Raw genomic sequence first — 17478 nt, forward strand, 5'->3', positions numbered from 1 at the left:
GGGACATATGAGATCTCTGCGTTTGCGACTTTGGCAACAGTGACAAACGGAATTGGCATAGATGAACATGTGGTGGTTGTGGGTGATGCAATATCTGTTTACATGTTAATTATAAATATTTTCATATTTTAAAATTGTAATAATGGCAAAGAATTCTAATAAAACAGAGGAAAATAGAAACAAGTTTATAAATGATATTAAGCAGGGGTAAGTTTTTTTCTGCCTTGCTCGTATGAAAGCGATCAAATAGGTTATGTTATGTTTTATACCAGAACACTCCTTTATAATTCTGATTTGTCTATGAATAAAAAAATTAATTTGTTCGAAATTCCCTTGCATTTAAAGTTTACTGTTATGGCAATAATACTAACTTTGTTGGCTCTGTTTACATTGTACATTCACATCATATGCTTGTCTTTGTTTTAGAAAAGTATGGGGTTCGTATGACATAGCATTTAACACAGTCAATTTGCTGAAGGACGTAATTGTCAATGGAGACTGGCAAACGGCACAGTAAGTGGTTAAACCAAGTGGAATGCCTATTTAGTAATTTTGTAGAGGTGGTGGTTTGGTATGTCTGAGACCACATTCTAATTTTGCAGAGAGCTCATGGTACTGATCACTGCAGAAGGCCGGAAGCTAACCAGGTCACTTCCAATGCAAGCGTCGGTAGGAAACATGGTGAGACGGGTCCTGAAGATAATCCGTGAGGAATATGTAGCCACCCAGCAGGTACAATATAGTAATCACTACTTGCCATGTTCACAGGGCTTATTTACATTGACAGTGCTTCTTTTCTCATCTCCCTTGTCCCCAGATGTTATGTCAAGTATATTCGTTATACTAGAAGTCAGTGATACCAATGTAATGAAATATACCATACATATATGTGTGTGTGGGTATATTAATATTAAGTGTTTTGGAAAGTGGACATCAATATGGTGACAGAAAACCTGGATCACAGTGAGTTTACTTGCAGAACAAGCAAGAGGATGTAGATGCCCAGGAGTCGCTGCATAAGATTGTCACATCAGAAGGGGATGTGGTAGATGACTACAGCAAGCTACTGCCAGATCTCCGCTCGTCCATCATGGAACACATTGGAGAGTTTGAAATGGAGCTGGAAACAAGGTATTGTCATCATTATTATTTTTACTGCTAATTAACATGTCAAGTTTCTCTCTTAAAGTATACTATTTCTGATCTTTGTGTCATCAATTATAAACTACAAAGGTTATGTGCCATCATGTAAGGTGAGAAGATTACCATACTAGTGTCTGTGTGTAGCCAGTGTCAACTGAATATGCTATTAATTTGATTGAGTTCACCAACAGAGACAGAGTATTAAATATGTGTTTGGGTTATCTGTGAGTGAGTTTCTTCAGGTGCAGCCCAACAGCGTCCTTTTCAGGGAGACAAAACATAGCTCCCACATCAAAGCTTCAAGATTGCTGGTGCCACAGCTTTGTTACTGCTGAATTAACACTCTGAAGCCAAAGTTCATCTAAAGAATTCAGTCCATACCTCAAAGAAAACACAACCCATAACCGTTACAAAGACAACTTGTTGATGCTGTTCAAGGAAATAAGCAAAAAGATAAATGATAATGCAATAAAAAATCTTAAACTCTTAGCAGTTTCTCTTAATACATACAACAACCTTAACAACAGAAGACACAACAAAGTACCTTTCTGAAGCAATCCCTAAAACCATTCCAAATATAAAACTGATGCCCACAACAGTAAATTAAATTAAAAGTATAATACATTTTCTCACATCAAAAAAATCATGTGGTTATGATGAAATATCAGCAATTTTAATCAAAAGCTGGACAGACAATGTTAGTGTTAATTTAAGTTATCTTTGCAGTCAGTCGTTGACAACAGGAGCTTTCCCAGAATGACTTAAATATTCAAAAGTTAAACAGTTAAAATTATTCTTTGCATACTTCCATTCCATCATGTCATATGGAATTATATTCTGCTGAAGCTCAACAGATAACAAAAACATTTTACATTCAGAAGAAAATCATTACAATGATGGCAGACATGAAAAGGAGAGAAATTTAATATTCTTCTACTAGCCACTGAATTCTTGTTCTCATTGTCATTGATGTTTGATCTTAGCTTTCATGGTGATTAAATTCATTGAAGTCTGCTAGTTGTAACAGGTAGGCTCTAGAATCAGCTGATATAGCCTTGTTTTCATTGCAGTGCTGACAACATTGCTCAGCAAGCAAGGCAGCACATCCACTCAAATGAGATTATCATGACTTTAGGGAAATCAGCATCAGTAGAAGCCTTCCTTAAAAAAGCTGCTACAGAGAGGAAATTTGAGGTCATTGTTGCTGAATGTGCACCCTTTTGTCGAGTGAGTATCTCAGATACTGTGTAGGTGTCTGCAGTGAATTTTCATTTTGTGAGACTGCAGACTAATGATATACATAAACCGATTAAATTTATTAAACACATATAAATACCATATAAAGAATAAAGCATTTAACAGATTAAAGACAAGAAGGGATTTTGGTCTGGAAATTAATACAGACATACAGAATGTTGATCAGTGAGTGTCAGTGAAAAAGGCCATGAGGAAAACCTAGGTCAGGTGGGAGAGTAATATTAAAGAACAAGTATTAAAAGCACTTGCTATCAATGGGGTGCATTTTAGGACTCGATTGTTCACAATAAATATTCTAATTATGAAAAAAACATTTATTGTAATAAAATGAGTCTTAAAATTCAAATAAATGTGTCATTTAAAAGTTCATAAAGAGGAAAGAAATTTATGTGAATGTCATGGAATATAAATAATACACCTATATAATGTATAATTAACAGAGAATATCTTATTAAATCATCCATTTTTAAATAAATGAAATGAACTGTTGGAGTACTAAGAACTAAAACTATGTACAGCCAAATATTTGGTTATATAGTGTTTTAATACTTTCAGCAGACATTGTATTTCTCTGTTAATTTCATAATGCAAGTTACTGAAGTCCAGGCATTCTGAGATATATCCAAAGCCATCCAGTACAATATGAAACAAAATTGCAATAACCTAATCTTAATAGTATAATGGATGGATGTACACATGCAGCCCATTTATAGTGTTTCGGATGTGGAACCATAAGATTTGTATTTGTTGGTGCAGTTTAACTATTTTTCAGTTGACAAGTTGTGATTTTGTTAAATGCTTCTGGTTCCAGGGTCATGAATTGGCTGTCAGTTTAGGCAAGAGCAAGATCGAGACAACTGTAATAGCCGATTCTGCCATATTTGCAATCATGTCTCGAGTCAACAAAGTTATCATTGGAACGCACACTGTCATGGCCAATGGTGGCCTACGAGCAGTATGTGGAAGCCACATTGTCGCCTTGGCTGCTAAACATTATTCTGTCCCTGTAAGAGAATCAAAATTAGAACCTCAGAGGATTACCCACTGGTTGTTTGACTTACATAGCTTTGATGAAAGACTCAGGTTACAAGCCACGTCAGGTGGCTGAATAGTGAATAAACCATATTTTCTGTCAACGTTTTGAGAACAACCTCTGCTCTGTACATAGCTTTGCTTCTCATTTTCATCTTGAGGCACTACTCTTATACAGTTGGAAAGGCCATGGTTGACATGGATTGGGTGTAATTCTCATTCAGGCTCAATACTTTGATACCATTGTATGTTGCTTCTGAGAGTTAAGAAATTTGTATTGAGATCAAGAGAGCTCATCCATTGTTGTGTGGTTTTTCCAATTTTTTCAATGCATTATTGTACCCCTAAGTTAATTTCTCAATGTCTGTCCTGGAATCACTTTGAACTGTTTCATCTCCAGTTCTTTCTCCTTTATTAATCTTTTCATGGTCAGATTCTTCCTACATAGTTGAGATTCTTATATTAGGTTTTTGCAGCATATTATGAGAGGAGATACACTGTATTTACTTGTGTATAACATACACTCTTATTTTTGGATTGGAAAATGAAAAAATCAAGTGATCATGGAAAACATGCTTCAAAATAAATATCGGTAGTGAAAATAAATAAAGATAGTGTAGTATGAGATATCTGAAGATTAGGCAGGCAGAGTTAGCATTCATTGTTGCAGGTGGTATTTTATAATGAAACTGACCGAGATGCACACAGACTCATTAAAAAATATAATTATTTAGAACATTTCCCATCATCATACGTTTTTCCATACATTTTGGAAAGTGAGTCTGTTTCTATTGTCAAATTGCATGGGAAGAAGCTTCCTACTCAGTTGGGTCCCTCGGATGGAGCTAATTCCAGTCGCTGGATCAAAAACATTGACTTAGCATAAAAAATTGCTAACCCATAACATTGGAGTGTGGTGGGTGCACCTAGAAACAGGAATGGCATATGACACAATGTCAAAGTTCCACATCACAGTTTCTTTTTCAGAAAATGAACACTGCCTGGCAGGGACATTTAAACTAATGCCTTAATATTTAGCCAAAACATAGCAGAATCTACTGCTGTACTTTTTTCTCCAAGATATGCCACAATAGGAAAGGCATAGCATTTGCACTGTGCTTATGAAAGGATTAGAGCTGAATTACATTTCCATTTGGTGCTTCATATATTTTTCTTCCTTATAAGAGCTAGGTACATAAATATTACTAAATGCTCTGATACATGACTGTTATTTTGTTCTGTAGGTGATTGTGTTGGCACCAATGTACAAACTGAGCCCACAGTACTTATGCTCATATGATCAGGATGCATTCAATAGTTTCGTGTCTCCAGAAGGTGTCCTCAAATACTCAGATGGTGCAATTCTGTCAAAGGTTCACGTGTACAACCCAGTGTTTGACTATGTTCCCCCTGAACTTGTCACACTGTTCATCTCCAACACGTAAGTTATCTTTCTGTTTACTCTAGTTCTGAGTGCAGTCTTCGGCTTTATTCACATGATCGATTGAAGAGTTCTGAATCTGCTGTTGGTTACATTAAACTACTCTGTACATTTATTTTTTTAAATTTTCAAGGTTTTCCTATAAGGTACATGTTCTTTTCTAGGGGAGGACATGCGCCATCATATGTATATAGGTTGCTGAGTGAGCTGTATCATCCGGACGACCATGACTTGTAATTATTTATTCTTACTGTAAAATGGAAAGCTGTAATAAATGTGCTCCAGCTGCTTGAGCTTTCAGAAAAATTCATGTCATGTTCAGAGTCCAGACCTTACTGTGCACTTATGGAACCAGCAAAACAACAAATTTTTCTTCAGACACTTGTAATTAATGTTTTTTCCATCAAAGGAAGAGACTATACTAACAATGCAACAAGCTTCAGTAATGTAAGATTTGAGGTTTTCACAGCGGTGAGTATCAAGATTTCTGTCTTCTGGGTTGTTGCGCTGTGTAGACTGGTCGATGTTAACCAACGTTTCAGAGGTCATACTGCCTCATCACCCTGATGACGGAGGCAGTATGACCTCTGAAACGTTGGTTAACATCGACCAGTCTACACAGCGCAACAACCCAGAAGACAGAAATCTTCAAGCTTCAGTAAATCACCATTGCCTCATAGAAAGGAAAATGAAGGCAGGAGGGCATCAAGGTTGAGATATGAACCATCTGTTTTCTCCAGGAACTTTATTACATATTTATGCAACACACAATGTTCATTGTGTAACAAAATATATCAGAAGCGGAAGAAATCCAACACATGGCTAGCACCCAGTGTTACCCATTTTCCACAATAAAATTTGCAGCCATGAAGTGTAATGAGGCACTACGACAGGTCAGCCAGCAAAGTGGCAGACTTACATTAAAATTCAAGCATGATCATGCTGCTACTATATCCATAATGATTTGGGACTCAATAGGGTCACTTCCATATTGTGCCAAGATTAAGAATGTATGTAGAAAGTTTTAATAGCACAATCAGCTGAACAGGACAGGATGACAGTTTCCTGGGATATGAATAGGTTCATAGTGACAAATTTCCCATGGGAAAGAGCCACAATAAACAACAAAACATACTGAAAGTGTCTGAAGCCAGCCATTAAGCAAAAATGGCTGAATGCTATCCAAGATCATCTCTGCTTGCAATACACTGTGGGTGATGGCTGCAACAACCAAAGAACTGTCCATGGAAGTGCTCTAACACAAATTTGGCACCAATTATTAACTCTTTGGACATTTAAAAGCAGCACTCAGTGGAGTCCACATTCATGATAATGAAGCGCAGTGGGCAGTGCAAAACCGGTTGTATAATGAAACAAAATATTTAGAATTATGACACTGGTGAATAAATGTAAAAGAAAGGAGACAGCTATATGCTCAGAAATGTTGTAGTAGCTTGTACTGTAAAGTAATACAGGCATTTATAGCAACATAATAGAATTTTGCAAGCCAGTGTCCTGTCTGCCCTAATCACATGCTGCAGATCATGTAACAAGCAGCAATGATATGAAATGATTTTAACTGAATCATGACAAATACAAAGACTTCCCACACACTTTAAATCATATCGTACTTGCTGATGACCCTTCCAGTCATTAGTAACAACATTTTTTGTTGGTGTTGTCTTTCATATGCAAGAATAGATGCATAAAATTTGCAAAATATTGTTATTAATTTTGGATCAAAAAATTTGGATGCATGAATCATGCTATGTTCATTCATGCACTCATTTGGATAGGTTACAGTGGGAACTCGTTTCCAAACCCTCCTCTTACATCAGTGACATATGTCTCAATAATATGAGCAACTGCAACTTCCTGTGAATAAGAAATGCTGGCAGAAAAACAAACTGGCCCAGCAACATCCACTGGCTGGAACATGCAGCATAAAATGTCAACTCAGAGAAACCACTGGAATATATAAAGACATACATAGACTACACTTCACATATGAAGCTGTAATTTTAATAACATAAAGTTCCTTGCATTGGCACTGTATTCAGTCATGTGAGACTTGAGGTTTTCACAGCGGTGAGATTGATGATGTTCTGGGTTTTGGCACAATGTAAACTTAACAGATGTTAAGTCTACATGGCGCCAAGACCCAGATCATCATCATTAGTCAATTCTTTAACAGATAATCAGCAGACATAACTTACACAATTGTTTACCTCAAAATGCATAATTTATGTTTGGATACTATCTACATTTGCTGTGGTCATGGCATGGATGTCTGATATTGAAATTTATTACCATTATCAACAGACTGCAACTATGACATTTAACTAAAAGAACTTAAAATCTATATAACATACTTTTATTATATAAGAGACATTTACACACAGTACAAAAACAATTCACGTCTTGACAAATAGTGACACAGCAAGAACCAACTGCAGTGATCAAGGTTTATATACATGACATTAAGAAAGAAAAATATGGCAGGATAGCTGAAAGAAGAGATGACGCTGAAATCAATGTTCAATAAGTTATATCAGTATTATCTACTATAAAAATTTGTGATTCCTCGTTGTCGTCAAAAAATGACGTCATCAAACAATGTCACGTTATTTGTTTACTCGGTATTGTTGTGTTGGTATAACAACACAACAATTGGTCAAATATTTATGATCGACGAAGAAGAAGCCGTCAAACAAAGAATCTAAAATGCACGTCAGAATTCGAAAGGCGACGCTAAAGATGACATCAAAGAACCCCCCTTTGGAACGGTTAGTTTAGTTTCTTACTCAAGATTTTAAAACGCAAACCCCCCCGAAGTGGGGGTTGGTTGCTTTTTAAACACTTGACCAACCCCCCCGAAGGAGGGGTTGGTCAAGTGTTTTAACCCTCCATTCGGGGGGGGGGGGGTAGCTTATTTTCTTACTGAAGATTTTAAAACGCAAAAAACTTCCCCGAAGGGGGGGTTTGGTTGAGTTTTGAAGTTGGTCAAGTGTTTTAACCCTCCATTCTGGGAGGGGGGGTGTTAGTTTAGTTTGTTACACAAGAATTTAAAACACAACCCCCCCCCCCTCCCCGAAGGGTTGGTTGCTTTTTGAACACTTGACTAATCCCCCCGAGGAGCTCCGAAAGGAGCGCTCTGCTCTAGTATATAAAAAATGCATGCAAATAAAACTGTTTACACCTTGAAAAGACACTTAGTGCCAAATGCATTTTGACCTCAACAGGTCATCATCAGTGGCAAACAAATTAATTCATATTAAATTATACAATTCATAAGACGATGGTTTGTTATAAAGCATAAAAGGTCGCACTTTATAAAACCTTACTTTATGTAACACCACACTGGATGTTAATTGCACAACTCAATTTAGATAATACACCAACTCTTGTGCAATTAACATTTGGAACTGAAGGAAATATGGTGCGAGGGTGTGGACTAGGTTCAATTGGCTCAGTGGAGCAACCAATAGTGGGCTATTCTTAACAGGGTAATAACGAACCTTCAGGTTCCATGAAAGGCAGGAATTCTTTGACCAGCTGAGTGATTATCAGCTTCTCAAGGACTATACTCCATAAAGTCAGTGAATGTAAGTCATTTGCCATACAACATTAAAATCTGATTCTACCATGTAGGACATTCCTTCTAACCCACTGGTGTCCAACATATGGCACTGACTCTCACAATTCCAATGTAAAGGTGGTGCAAGAATGCACTACTTGCATTTATAACATGGCACACAGGAGAAGAATTTGTGACTGATCAGAAGCATTATGAAGTGGGGCTACATGACAACTTAATTTACACTCAGGGTAGAAAAAAGCTGAGCCCCTGGTACAGCAAATTTCATTCACTGTAACCCAGACTCACTGCAAACATCACTATTGGCAAACGTGTTATCTGAAACATTCCATACTTTTGTGGAAAAAAACAGTGTGACTACAATAAAAACAAATAAACCAATATGCAACAGAATCCTTCACGTATTGTACACAAAATAAGTGATAAGCACAAATTGAAGCATTCATGTTATTCCCATACTAATATGTTCCCAGTTCACTGCAGTCATAAGGGACAAAAAGGTTATAAAATATATAAAACAGTATACAGGTGTATGTAGTTGGTGCAGAACTTACAAGGCACACACATATTAACTCTCTCATGATACAGTGCAATACTGTGTAGAGCAACATTTAATAGTCAGTGTCCTGGTAAGTGCTCCCTCCTGTCAACTACCTAGTTCCATACTTCAAATCAGTAATCCCCATGTGCAGACATCACTTAGTTTTATGAATGATTCAAAAGTTATATTCAATTATCAAGTTTCATTCCAATCTTGGTATTTCCTTTCTCTTCACATCTAAACGTACTGCCATATCCAGTGACTGAAGCTCAAGTATTTTAAAATATCCACATAATAATAATACTTAAAATATAATGTGACCACAGCAAATGTTTACTTCAGCATTGCTAGTTAAAGCAGTCTTATGCCACTGGAATAAGTTCTGGATCAGGCGGAACAACGAGCACATTAAGTTGCGGAGGTTTGGGAGCGATGTTGTTTGCTTTCATGTAGTCAGTGAACTGCCTGGGTATTTCTGCCAGCACTTCCTTGGCTAACCTGATTTTAGCCATGTGAGGATCACTGGCTGTTGCAAACTTCCTGAATGGAACAAACTGCACGATGTCCCGGGCGGCATGGACCCCACCCGATGACAATCCTGTGGTGTCTGCATCCAGCACCTCCATGGCACCGAAGTCCGCATTTCCAATTCCCACAATGATGATGGACATTGGCAGCAATGAAGCTGACACAATTGCCTGAGAAATTGCAGAGGGAAAGAAACAATACAAAATACTACACCTACTGGTATTTCTGTCACATGAGCTCAGGAGACTTGTCTGTCAACATATGGGATGGGATCCAGAACAAGCTAGAAGTATTTCAACAGATTATGGTTTTCTCTTCTGGTCCTAAAAACTGGGTTTATGTGGTCTTTTTATTAACTGTGCCTGCTTTTAACTAAGTAAACCTGTCTCATGCTACTTCAAACAATGTGATAATGCAGGCTGCCTACAGGGGTTAAAGTGATACTTCGACAACTGTTTAGGGCACTATTACCTGTATATGTCTCATATGACAGAGAATAATTACCACCTACTTTGTTTTACGTCATATTAATTCAGACATTGTTAATGTGGACACATATTTTGACTCAGATACTGTTGCTGTTGGGCTGATGACATTTGTCACTTTGAATTGATTTCTTATTGATTAAATACTTCGGGCTGATTTCATACTAATTTAACTACTGTTGCTTTTGACTTGAGCAAGTTACCTCCTTTTACCTTTCCAAGTTTATTATAGACACATCTTAGTATACTTTGTAATAACCGCTGGTAATGACTTACTTCCCACCTGGTACTCACAACTGATGTAGCCCAGTGTGTTTGCCATCTGACCTCATCCTCTGTACCTGAACTCTAGCTAATATTAAAGCAAGGACATGGGATATGGGAGGTTCAATGCACACTGAAGCTCTTCAAATGCCAGCAGTGTCAGCAGTTCACTTGCAACACAACTTACAGTGCAGTTAAACAAAACAGAAACAATCTAATCTTCTTTGCTTCTAAGCACACTGAATATCCTGCATTTTGTGAGATAATGAACATTAGAAATTCAAAATGTCACTTGTCTGTTCTCATCCCTTTTTCTTATAGCTGTTCAACAACTAGTGGACTGCATCACTGAGAGTCACTGTTCAAAAGATGGTACTCATATTTCATACCAAGGAGGTAAAACATTCACTTATAGACCTGAAAACTAGCTATACAGACTCAGTATTTCACGATTTTCCTAATATCTTCAAGTAAAATCCTGGGAATATATCACTTTAGAATCAATTACAATTCCTTTTTTTCATGTTTTTCCCCTCTTCAACATTCCATCTGATGCTATAATCCTTGGACTTCAATATTGCTCTCTGGAAGTTTAAAAATTCCAGTACTTCTTCTGAAATAAATGTTGTATTTTAATTCAGCAATCAGAACCAGGAACATCAGCTTAGGCAATCACATAATTTTCCCAAAAGACAAACTGCACCTGTAGGCATTTCAAAGGAAATTTCAAGTATACTCTTTTCTTTCCATGGCTTCAAATGGCAACCTAATTTCTGCGAACACTCCCATCTTGAAATGGTTTCATGGCCTAATAGTGAAATCCTCCCTTTTTAAATCTTATAATAGTCAAGTAACAAGAATATATAATTTGTTCATCACTGTACTCATGCAACAAATATTCATTTTAAAAGTCACCTTATGAACGGTGAACATGCATTTGTTTTGGGTGAGAGAAAGCTGTAGCCTAAAACCAACAGCTTAAAAATCACCACAATACAGCTGACCCATTTTTACTCATAAATTCTCAGGCCCCATGACCACATCTCACCGCAATAGTCTGTGGCATGTCAGTGATGACACCATCTGTAAGGATCAGCAGAATGAAGTAACTGGAGCCATCTCGGTATGTGCTGGCAAAGCGAGCCACATGGTTTATAACAGGCGAGAAGTTGGTGGGCCCATATAGCTGCACCTGAAGGATGCAGCGTCGGTAAGCCTCCAGCACACCTGAAGGGTAATAAAGCAACTCAGTAGCAATGTGGCAATCTGTCCTTCTGTAATACCCTAACCCAGTCTTCACAACAGTATACACATGGGACACTATAAGTTTATCAGCATTGTAGTGTTCCTTTCTGCCTCCATTATCAGGGTGACTCACTGCTCTAATGATAGAAACAGGAAGGACCTCTGAAACATTGGTAAACTTCTACCAGACTACATAGCGCTACAACCCAGAAGACAGTAATGTTTGGACTGACCACCACGTAAATCCCAAATCATACTAAAACGCTGTGTAATTCACAATACATAAAATCACCAAGTACTTTACACCAAAGTCTTTATGACGTATCAGTGTATTCATGTTTAACACTATAAATTACACTTTCATGAAACTATTTAAGACCAACATGACTTGAAAAGCATCAAAAAGATGTTCCTTACTTTTATGAATTCAAATGACCTAGGAAGTTTCTCAGGAATTCTGAAATCAGTTAAAATATTACTTTCTCTCCATTCTTAAAATATGTTGTACATTACCAGAGACACCATTACAGTATGGGTTAGATGGATTCATGTTCACAAAGAACTCGTGGGACACCTGCCCATCAGGGGGAATCCGAGCTCCAAACCCAAGGACAGGAAACAGCTTATCAGTGTCGTAGTCCTGAATAATTCTTCCCACAGATTGAATAGCCTGCTCATAAGCATTTGGGATGTTGCTGATGTAGTGCAATGACTCAGGCATTGCGGGGTTGCCATTTGAACCTGAGAAGCAGAACAAACTCACCCTGTAGGGGCATCTCTTTCAAAAGACTTAAGAAAGCAGTGCAGAATGTTGCACCCCCTAAAAAAAAGCAAAAGTGGTCACGGTACTCTTTCCCTTTTTTCCCTTCGCTGTCATTTTTGTAATCATTTATTGAAGGTTGTTATGGGGAGGGTCTCCCCAGCTAAACACCCAAATGACAATCTGGTATTAGAACCCAAAGGCTCAACACTGCTGACACCAAAGCCCACCACATGACCATACCCTGAGACAGTCAAACGTAATTCACACCATCACAACTGACTTTCATATGACTTATCTCATTTGGTCTTCTTTCATGATGTGCCATCTAAAGAAAATGTACATAAACATAGTTTATTATATTTATTTTAAATAGTAAGTTTATATACAAACAGAGAGAGTACAAAGAGGGCTTAAATGAATAGAAAATCTATAGTTATATCCATAAAAATGCAGTGAACTTTTACTAACACAAACACATGCATGAAAACGAACTTCAACAAATACTTTCAAAACAAAAGCTCATCATATCAAAGGAATGCACATTTACTTCAGTAAACAATATGCAATAAGGTAAAAAGCCCATGAACGAACATACATACGCACACAAAGCTTATGTCGTCATGGACGGTTTTATTTCACAGTGCCTCTGATTTAGTTCCTTTCCTGTGTCACGGATTTCTGCCAGTGACTTTACCACTGCTGGAAACACTCCTGCAAACCTCTTCCTCTGACATCACATGCTGCCCTCATGATGAGGGTGAGTGCTAGTGTCTTTACTTTCGGACTGTGCAGTGACATGGTAGGAGGACATTTCATTGCCCATGATAACCCTCTTCAGAAAATATAAATCACTACTGACTATCAAACATGGACCCCACTAATGAGCAATGAACCTCTGAGATTTCATGGAACAAGATGCCACATAAAGTATGTCAAGGTCATCATACAGAATAACAATGCATGTGACACGTCACATGTGCAAGCATACACACACGCACGCCCACGGAAAATTTCAATTACTGACAGTTATTCATTTACAGTCCTATTGGATGACCCCTTAAACACAAGCAGGACTCCTTCATTATGACCTAACAATGACCTTTACTTCTCTGGGTGATTGTCAGACAGCCTTAAAATGGCTCAATCATTTGTACAATGTAGTCTGATCCGTGACCTTGTCCACTTAGGCCACCATTATCAAGTTATGCATTTTTGAGACTGACCTGCCCAGTAGTGGACAAAACATGTTTAAAGATGACTGTATTCTAGGTCATTGCCCTGACGATGGAGATACCAAACACTTCCGAAACATCGGTATACTTCAACCACACTACAGGGCGCAACGACCCAGAAGACAGTCATTTTCATGCTCACTACCACAAGACCCTTAAATCTCAACATGATGTTAGTTTGCTCTTTGGATTGACATCCTAACTAACTAACTAGATGGCTTACCGAACCCGAAGGTTCATCACCGAATTAACAAGAGCCCTCCACCAGACCCTGTCCTGGGCCAACAAAATCCAGTTTCCTACAACTCCTATCTCCCATAGCTCCCGCCTGACATTATCCTTCCATCTATGTCAAGGTCTCCCCAGCGGTCTCTTCCCCTCAGGTTTCCCAACCAGTACCCTGTGCACACCTCTTGTCTCATCCATGCGCACTACATGCCCCGCCCATCCCATCTCATTCTTCTCAACTTAATCACCCTGACAATACTGAGGGAGGAGTACAGATTTTTAAGCTCATCATTATGCAGTTTTCTCCACGCCCCATCGTCTTCCCTCTTAGGCCCAAATATCCTCCTCAACACCCTGTTCTCAAACACCTGCAATCTGTGTTCCTCCCTCTGAGTGAGAGACCATGTTTCACACCCATACAAAACAACATGTAAGATTATTGTTTTGTATACTTTAATTTTCAGGTTCTTAGAAATCAGACGGGAAGACAAAATATTTTGAACTGAGAAGTAGTAAGCATTTCCCGAATTTAGAATTGACATCCTAGTGTAAAAAATCCTGAAAACAAAATTCATCAAACCAGACACTGGTGTCTTTCATGCTTTCTGTAAACTGATTGAGTACATATGCCAAAAATAAATCTATGCCCATGCCTTCCCAACAAATTTACACACAATCAGACATGATGCATGACACATGAACTGCTTCATTCTGTGGCTGTTTGGAAAAGCTCACACTTTTTTTATTCCACCAAATACATCTTTTGTCTACAAGATGTTACAGATTTATAAATATTGGCCCACATATATACAGCTCTGTAACACACTAGTAAACCAAAATAAACCCAACTGCACCTGTGAAATCAATCGCTATGGAGCAGTGAAGCTGGGTTCCTCCCTTCATGTAGTCCATGAACGAGTATATTTGCCGCACCTCAATTGAATTCAAAGTGATGAGCCCTGAGTGGATGTATGAAGACTTCTTCTTCTGCAAATGCAAACAAGTAAATAGTATTCAGTGGTTACTGTGAAAAGATCGAAGGGCCAAGACAGAGAAGTTAAGCAACAGGTACAATACAAAATAAGACTAAAGACTATTGGTACTCTGATCTGATATCCTATCCTTCCCTGTGGCACAAATTCAAACTGGATCCAGAATATGCTGTAGACTCCACATTCTAAACTAAATAGTGGAAACCGCTCCACACACCGGAACTGCAGAAATCTACAGAAACAGCACTCTAAAAAAACAATGAAATCAATCACATCAAAGTATTAATAAGATAAACGAGTGACATTTGTTTGTGATACACGTACCTTTTTCTCTGGATTAATGCATTGAAACACATTGGATGGGGAAGGTCCTTGAGTGAGTTGTCGCAGTGTCACATAAAACTCCCCTATGAGGTTGTGGTCTCCATCAGATTCATGATCATAACATACAACTTTAATGTTGCGATCATAGTCACCATTGCACAGACTGCGAACAGGAACGGAGAACTTTGGCCACACAGGATTCAGTGTATGTTTCACCACCTGCAAGAAAACAACTTAATTAAAACATGCTACTGACATGGCAGACAATACTGAACCCATATTATCTAGCAAGTACCTCTGTTTTATAAACAACAATGTAATCTCCAGATTCCGTTGACTTGTGGAACACCAAAAATGGATCTGATTTCCCAAAGAAGTCCTTCTTGTCCAGCTTTGTGCCGCTGAATTGCATGATGACTTCATCTTTAAGTGCTGCTAACTCCTCAGCAATAATTATCATGTGACCTCGACCTTCTGTGGTTCCAGTTCCTGTCAGAGACAATGGTAATTGCACCTATAACAACATATAAACAGCAAACATGAAACAATTTTATAAAACCCAAATAGAATAGCAATCTAAAGTACAAAGAAAGCACATACACCCCTTAACAAAAGTATTCTACAAACTGATGGCCACTGACATCGAACTAAATGTCACAGAGGCAATTCATATTCATGTCAGGCATGAAACTCAACTGATGCAATGGGTATCTTAATATTATCAATGACTTCTACAGTACTTTGAAATATGCTATGATCACACTATCCCTACTCTTTTTAAAATTCATCACACACAATCTCGTTTGGTGCCAAATATCCTTTGCTGTTATCATTATTAAACTGTACACAAAACAATCAAGAAAGTGAACCTCAGACACAAAATAAATTCAATTCTTCAGAATATTTTAAGTTGTATGCATGGATAACAAAAGTCTTTGGATAGCTGAGGTTAAGTTAATTTCTTAATTTATTTAACAATGCCACTTCACAAATTTAAATCAATGATCATTTATACATTACAGGGGAACTATAACTGACAACTTGAAGAACCCAATTCTTACCTTTCCGTTTGAAATAATTTGTCCAAGACTGCATGTTGCTGCACCGAGGAAGTCGTGTCTGTCAAGACTTGAACTTGAAGAATCTGAGTCATATATTTCGAACTTCAGAGGCTGCTGCTCTTCAAATCGGTAAAACAACCGTACTTTCGCTACGAAGTCTGGGTCATGGGTGTTTGAAATAACTTCTGTACGATGGAATTCAACCCAACGGGGATCGCCAAACCGTTGAACATACGTAACACATATTGGATCCGACTTGGACAAAACATCTTTTCCTACAAGTCCCCTACAAAAGAAAGCGCGTGACTTAAAATTCCTCTAGAGTTACACAGTTCTCACAAGTAAGAAGATGGCTGTCTTCTTAAGTACCTACACTACACGGTGCTGCCGACAACAGCCGTCTTCGAGCTTCATTAACCCCATCGGTTACAACTTAAAACAGACGATTCATATAACCTTACCTGCATGACAACGTCAACTCCACTTCACTTGTTGGTTCAGCTGCTGTCCCCGGCACAAAATTGGATGACATTATTTTCTCCCAATAAAAATGCTACTAACAGGCAATCATTGTTGGTTTGGTTTGTATCAAGGTACCTTGTTTGTCACCTTGTTTTAGTTATGTGTGCAATAAAAATTCGTCACATTCAAAACAGATCACACCAACTTATGGCGTCAAATCGGAAACCAAGAGATAACAAAATTGAACCCTGTAAATATCCTTCCGCAACAATCTCCTGTGATTGGTGTACATCGCGAAAACGTGCGGCGCGAGGTACAGTCGGTTCTAAGCTGTAATGTATATCTACATACCCCCTGCCTCTAGATACAAATTCACTATTAGGCAAATTTAAAAATAACACATCAACACTCATAATGTTGAGAGCTTCTGCATAGCATAGATTTTTTATGTCAGCTTCTTCAAAGAATAAACGTCATCCTCTTCGCTGGAGGTTATTAATATCATTCAAACTTTCATGTAACAGGACCCTAATCACAACCCTGAGTCAGATCTGTAGACTTCCTTGTCTCACAACCAAACTCCCTCAGATCCACCATAATGTTATCCTCTGATCTTCCAAGTGACTGTTTTTTTAAAAGGTTTTCCTAGCAAGTGTGAATATGAATTTGTCTCTCCATCCTAGACATATGCCCAGCCAACTGTAGCATCTTGCACTTCACTACTGTGACCATACTAGATGGCCTGTATAAATAACATCAGGTACATATGGCACTTCACTCATTTTAGGCCTACATAGTTTTTGAGCAGTCTTCTTTCAAATATTTCAAATCTATATTCTCTCAGGATAAAAGGCTATGTTCTACAGCCTGACAAAATAAATG

At 38.0% G+C, this 17478-nt stretch overlaps 2 protein-coding genes across 5 annotated transcripts; one reads left to right on the plus strand and one right to left on the minus strand.

The window, feature by feature from the left end:
- The first annotated feature begins 43 nt into the window (after window positions 1-43).
- Window positions 44-5179, plus strand: eIF2Bbeta (eukaryotic translation initiation factor 2B subunit beta). 2 transcript variants are annotated; one of them, XM_022080336.2, is made up of 8 exons: window positions 44-207; window positions 427-513; window positions 603-732; window positions 980-1131; window positions 2214-2370; window positions 3212-3406; window positions 4677-4873; window positions 5038-5179. In XM_022080336.2, the coding sequence occupies exons 1-8, from the start codon at window positions 143-145 to the stop codon at window positions 5108-5110; spliced, it is 1056 nt and encodes a 351-aa protein (XP_021936028.1). In that variant the 5' UTR covers window positions 44-142; the 3' UTR covers window positions 5111-5179. The 2 variants fall into 2 exon arrangements, with proteins under 2 accessions (XP_021936028.1, XP_087209566.1); XM_087353440.1 differs by having other exon boundaries at window positions 3212-3355.
- Window positions 5180-5601: 422 nt separating this feature from the next.
- On the minus strand, window positions 5602-16869 carry LOC110837794 (copine-8-like). 3 transcript variants are annotated; one of them, XM_022080323.2, is made up of 8 exons: window positions 16596-16869; window positions 16135-16420; window positions 15369-15587; window positions 15074-15292; window positions 14612-14744; window positions 12048-12275; window positions 11338-11516; window positions 5602-9710 (listed from the first exon to the last, which is right to left on the minus strand). In XM_022080323.2, the coding sequence occupies exons 1-8, from the start codon at window positions 16664-16666 to the stop codon at window positions 9375-9377; spliced, it is 1671 nt and encodes a 556-aa protein (XP_021936015.1). In that variant the 5' UTR covers window positions 16667-16869; the 3' UTR covers window positions 5602-9374. The 3 variants fall into 3 exon arrangements, with proteins under 3 accessions (XP_021936015.1, XP_021936016.1, XP_021936017.1); XM_022080324.2 differs by lacking the exon at window positions 16596-16869 and adding an exon at window positions 16508-16586; XM_022080325.2 differs by having other exon boundaries at window positions 9572-10902; window positions 16596-16868.
- Window positions 16870-17478: the final 609 nt, after the last annotated feature.

Source organism: Zootermopsis nevadensis, unplaced genomic scaffold (genome assembly GCF_977971745.1).
Source record: "Zootermopsis nevadensis isolate Lab colony 2312 unplaced genomic scaffold, Znev_1.0 Znev_ptg000022l, whole genome shotgun sequence".
In the NCBI taxonomy this organism is placed as follows: domain Eukaryota; kingdom Metazoa; phylum Arthropoda; class Insecta; order Blattodea; family Termopsidae; genus Zootermopsis; species Zootermopsis nevadensis.

Coding starts and splice junctions, on each gene's coding strand:
- LOC110837794 (XM_022080323.2), bottom strand. CDS start 16,666: ATGTCATCCAATTTTGTGCCGGGGACAGCAGCTGAACCAACAAGTGAA. Junction 12,276..14,611: donor CATAGCGATTGATTTCACAG/GTGCAGTTGGGT, acceptor TCTGCTTCTCAG/GTTCAAATGGCAACCCCGCA. Junction 9,711..11,337: donor ACATGCCACAGACTATTGCG/GTGAGATGTGGT, acceptor GCAATTTCTCAG/GCAATTGTGTCAGCTTCATT.
- eIF2Bbeta (XM_022080336.2), top strand. CDS start 143: ATGGCAAAGAATTCTAATAAAACAGAGGAAAATAGAAACAAGTTTATA. Junction 733..979: donor AATATGTAGCCACCCAGCAG/GTACAATATAGT, acceptor GTTTACTTGCAG/AACAAGCAAGAGGATGTAGA. Junction 3,407..4,676: donor CTAAACATTATTCTGTCCCT/GTAAGAGAATCA, acceptor TTTGTTCTGTAG/GTGATTGTGTTGGCACCAAT.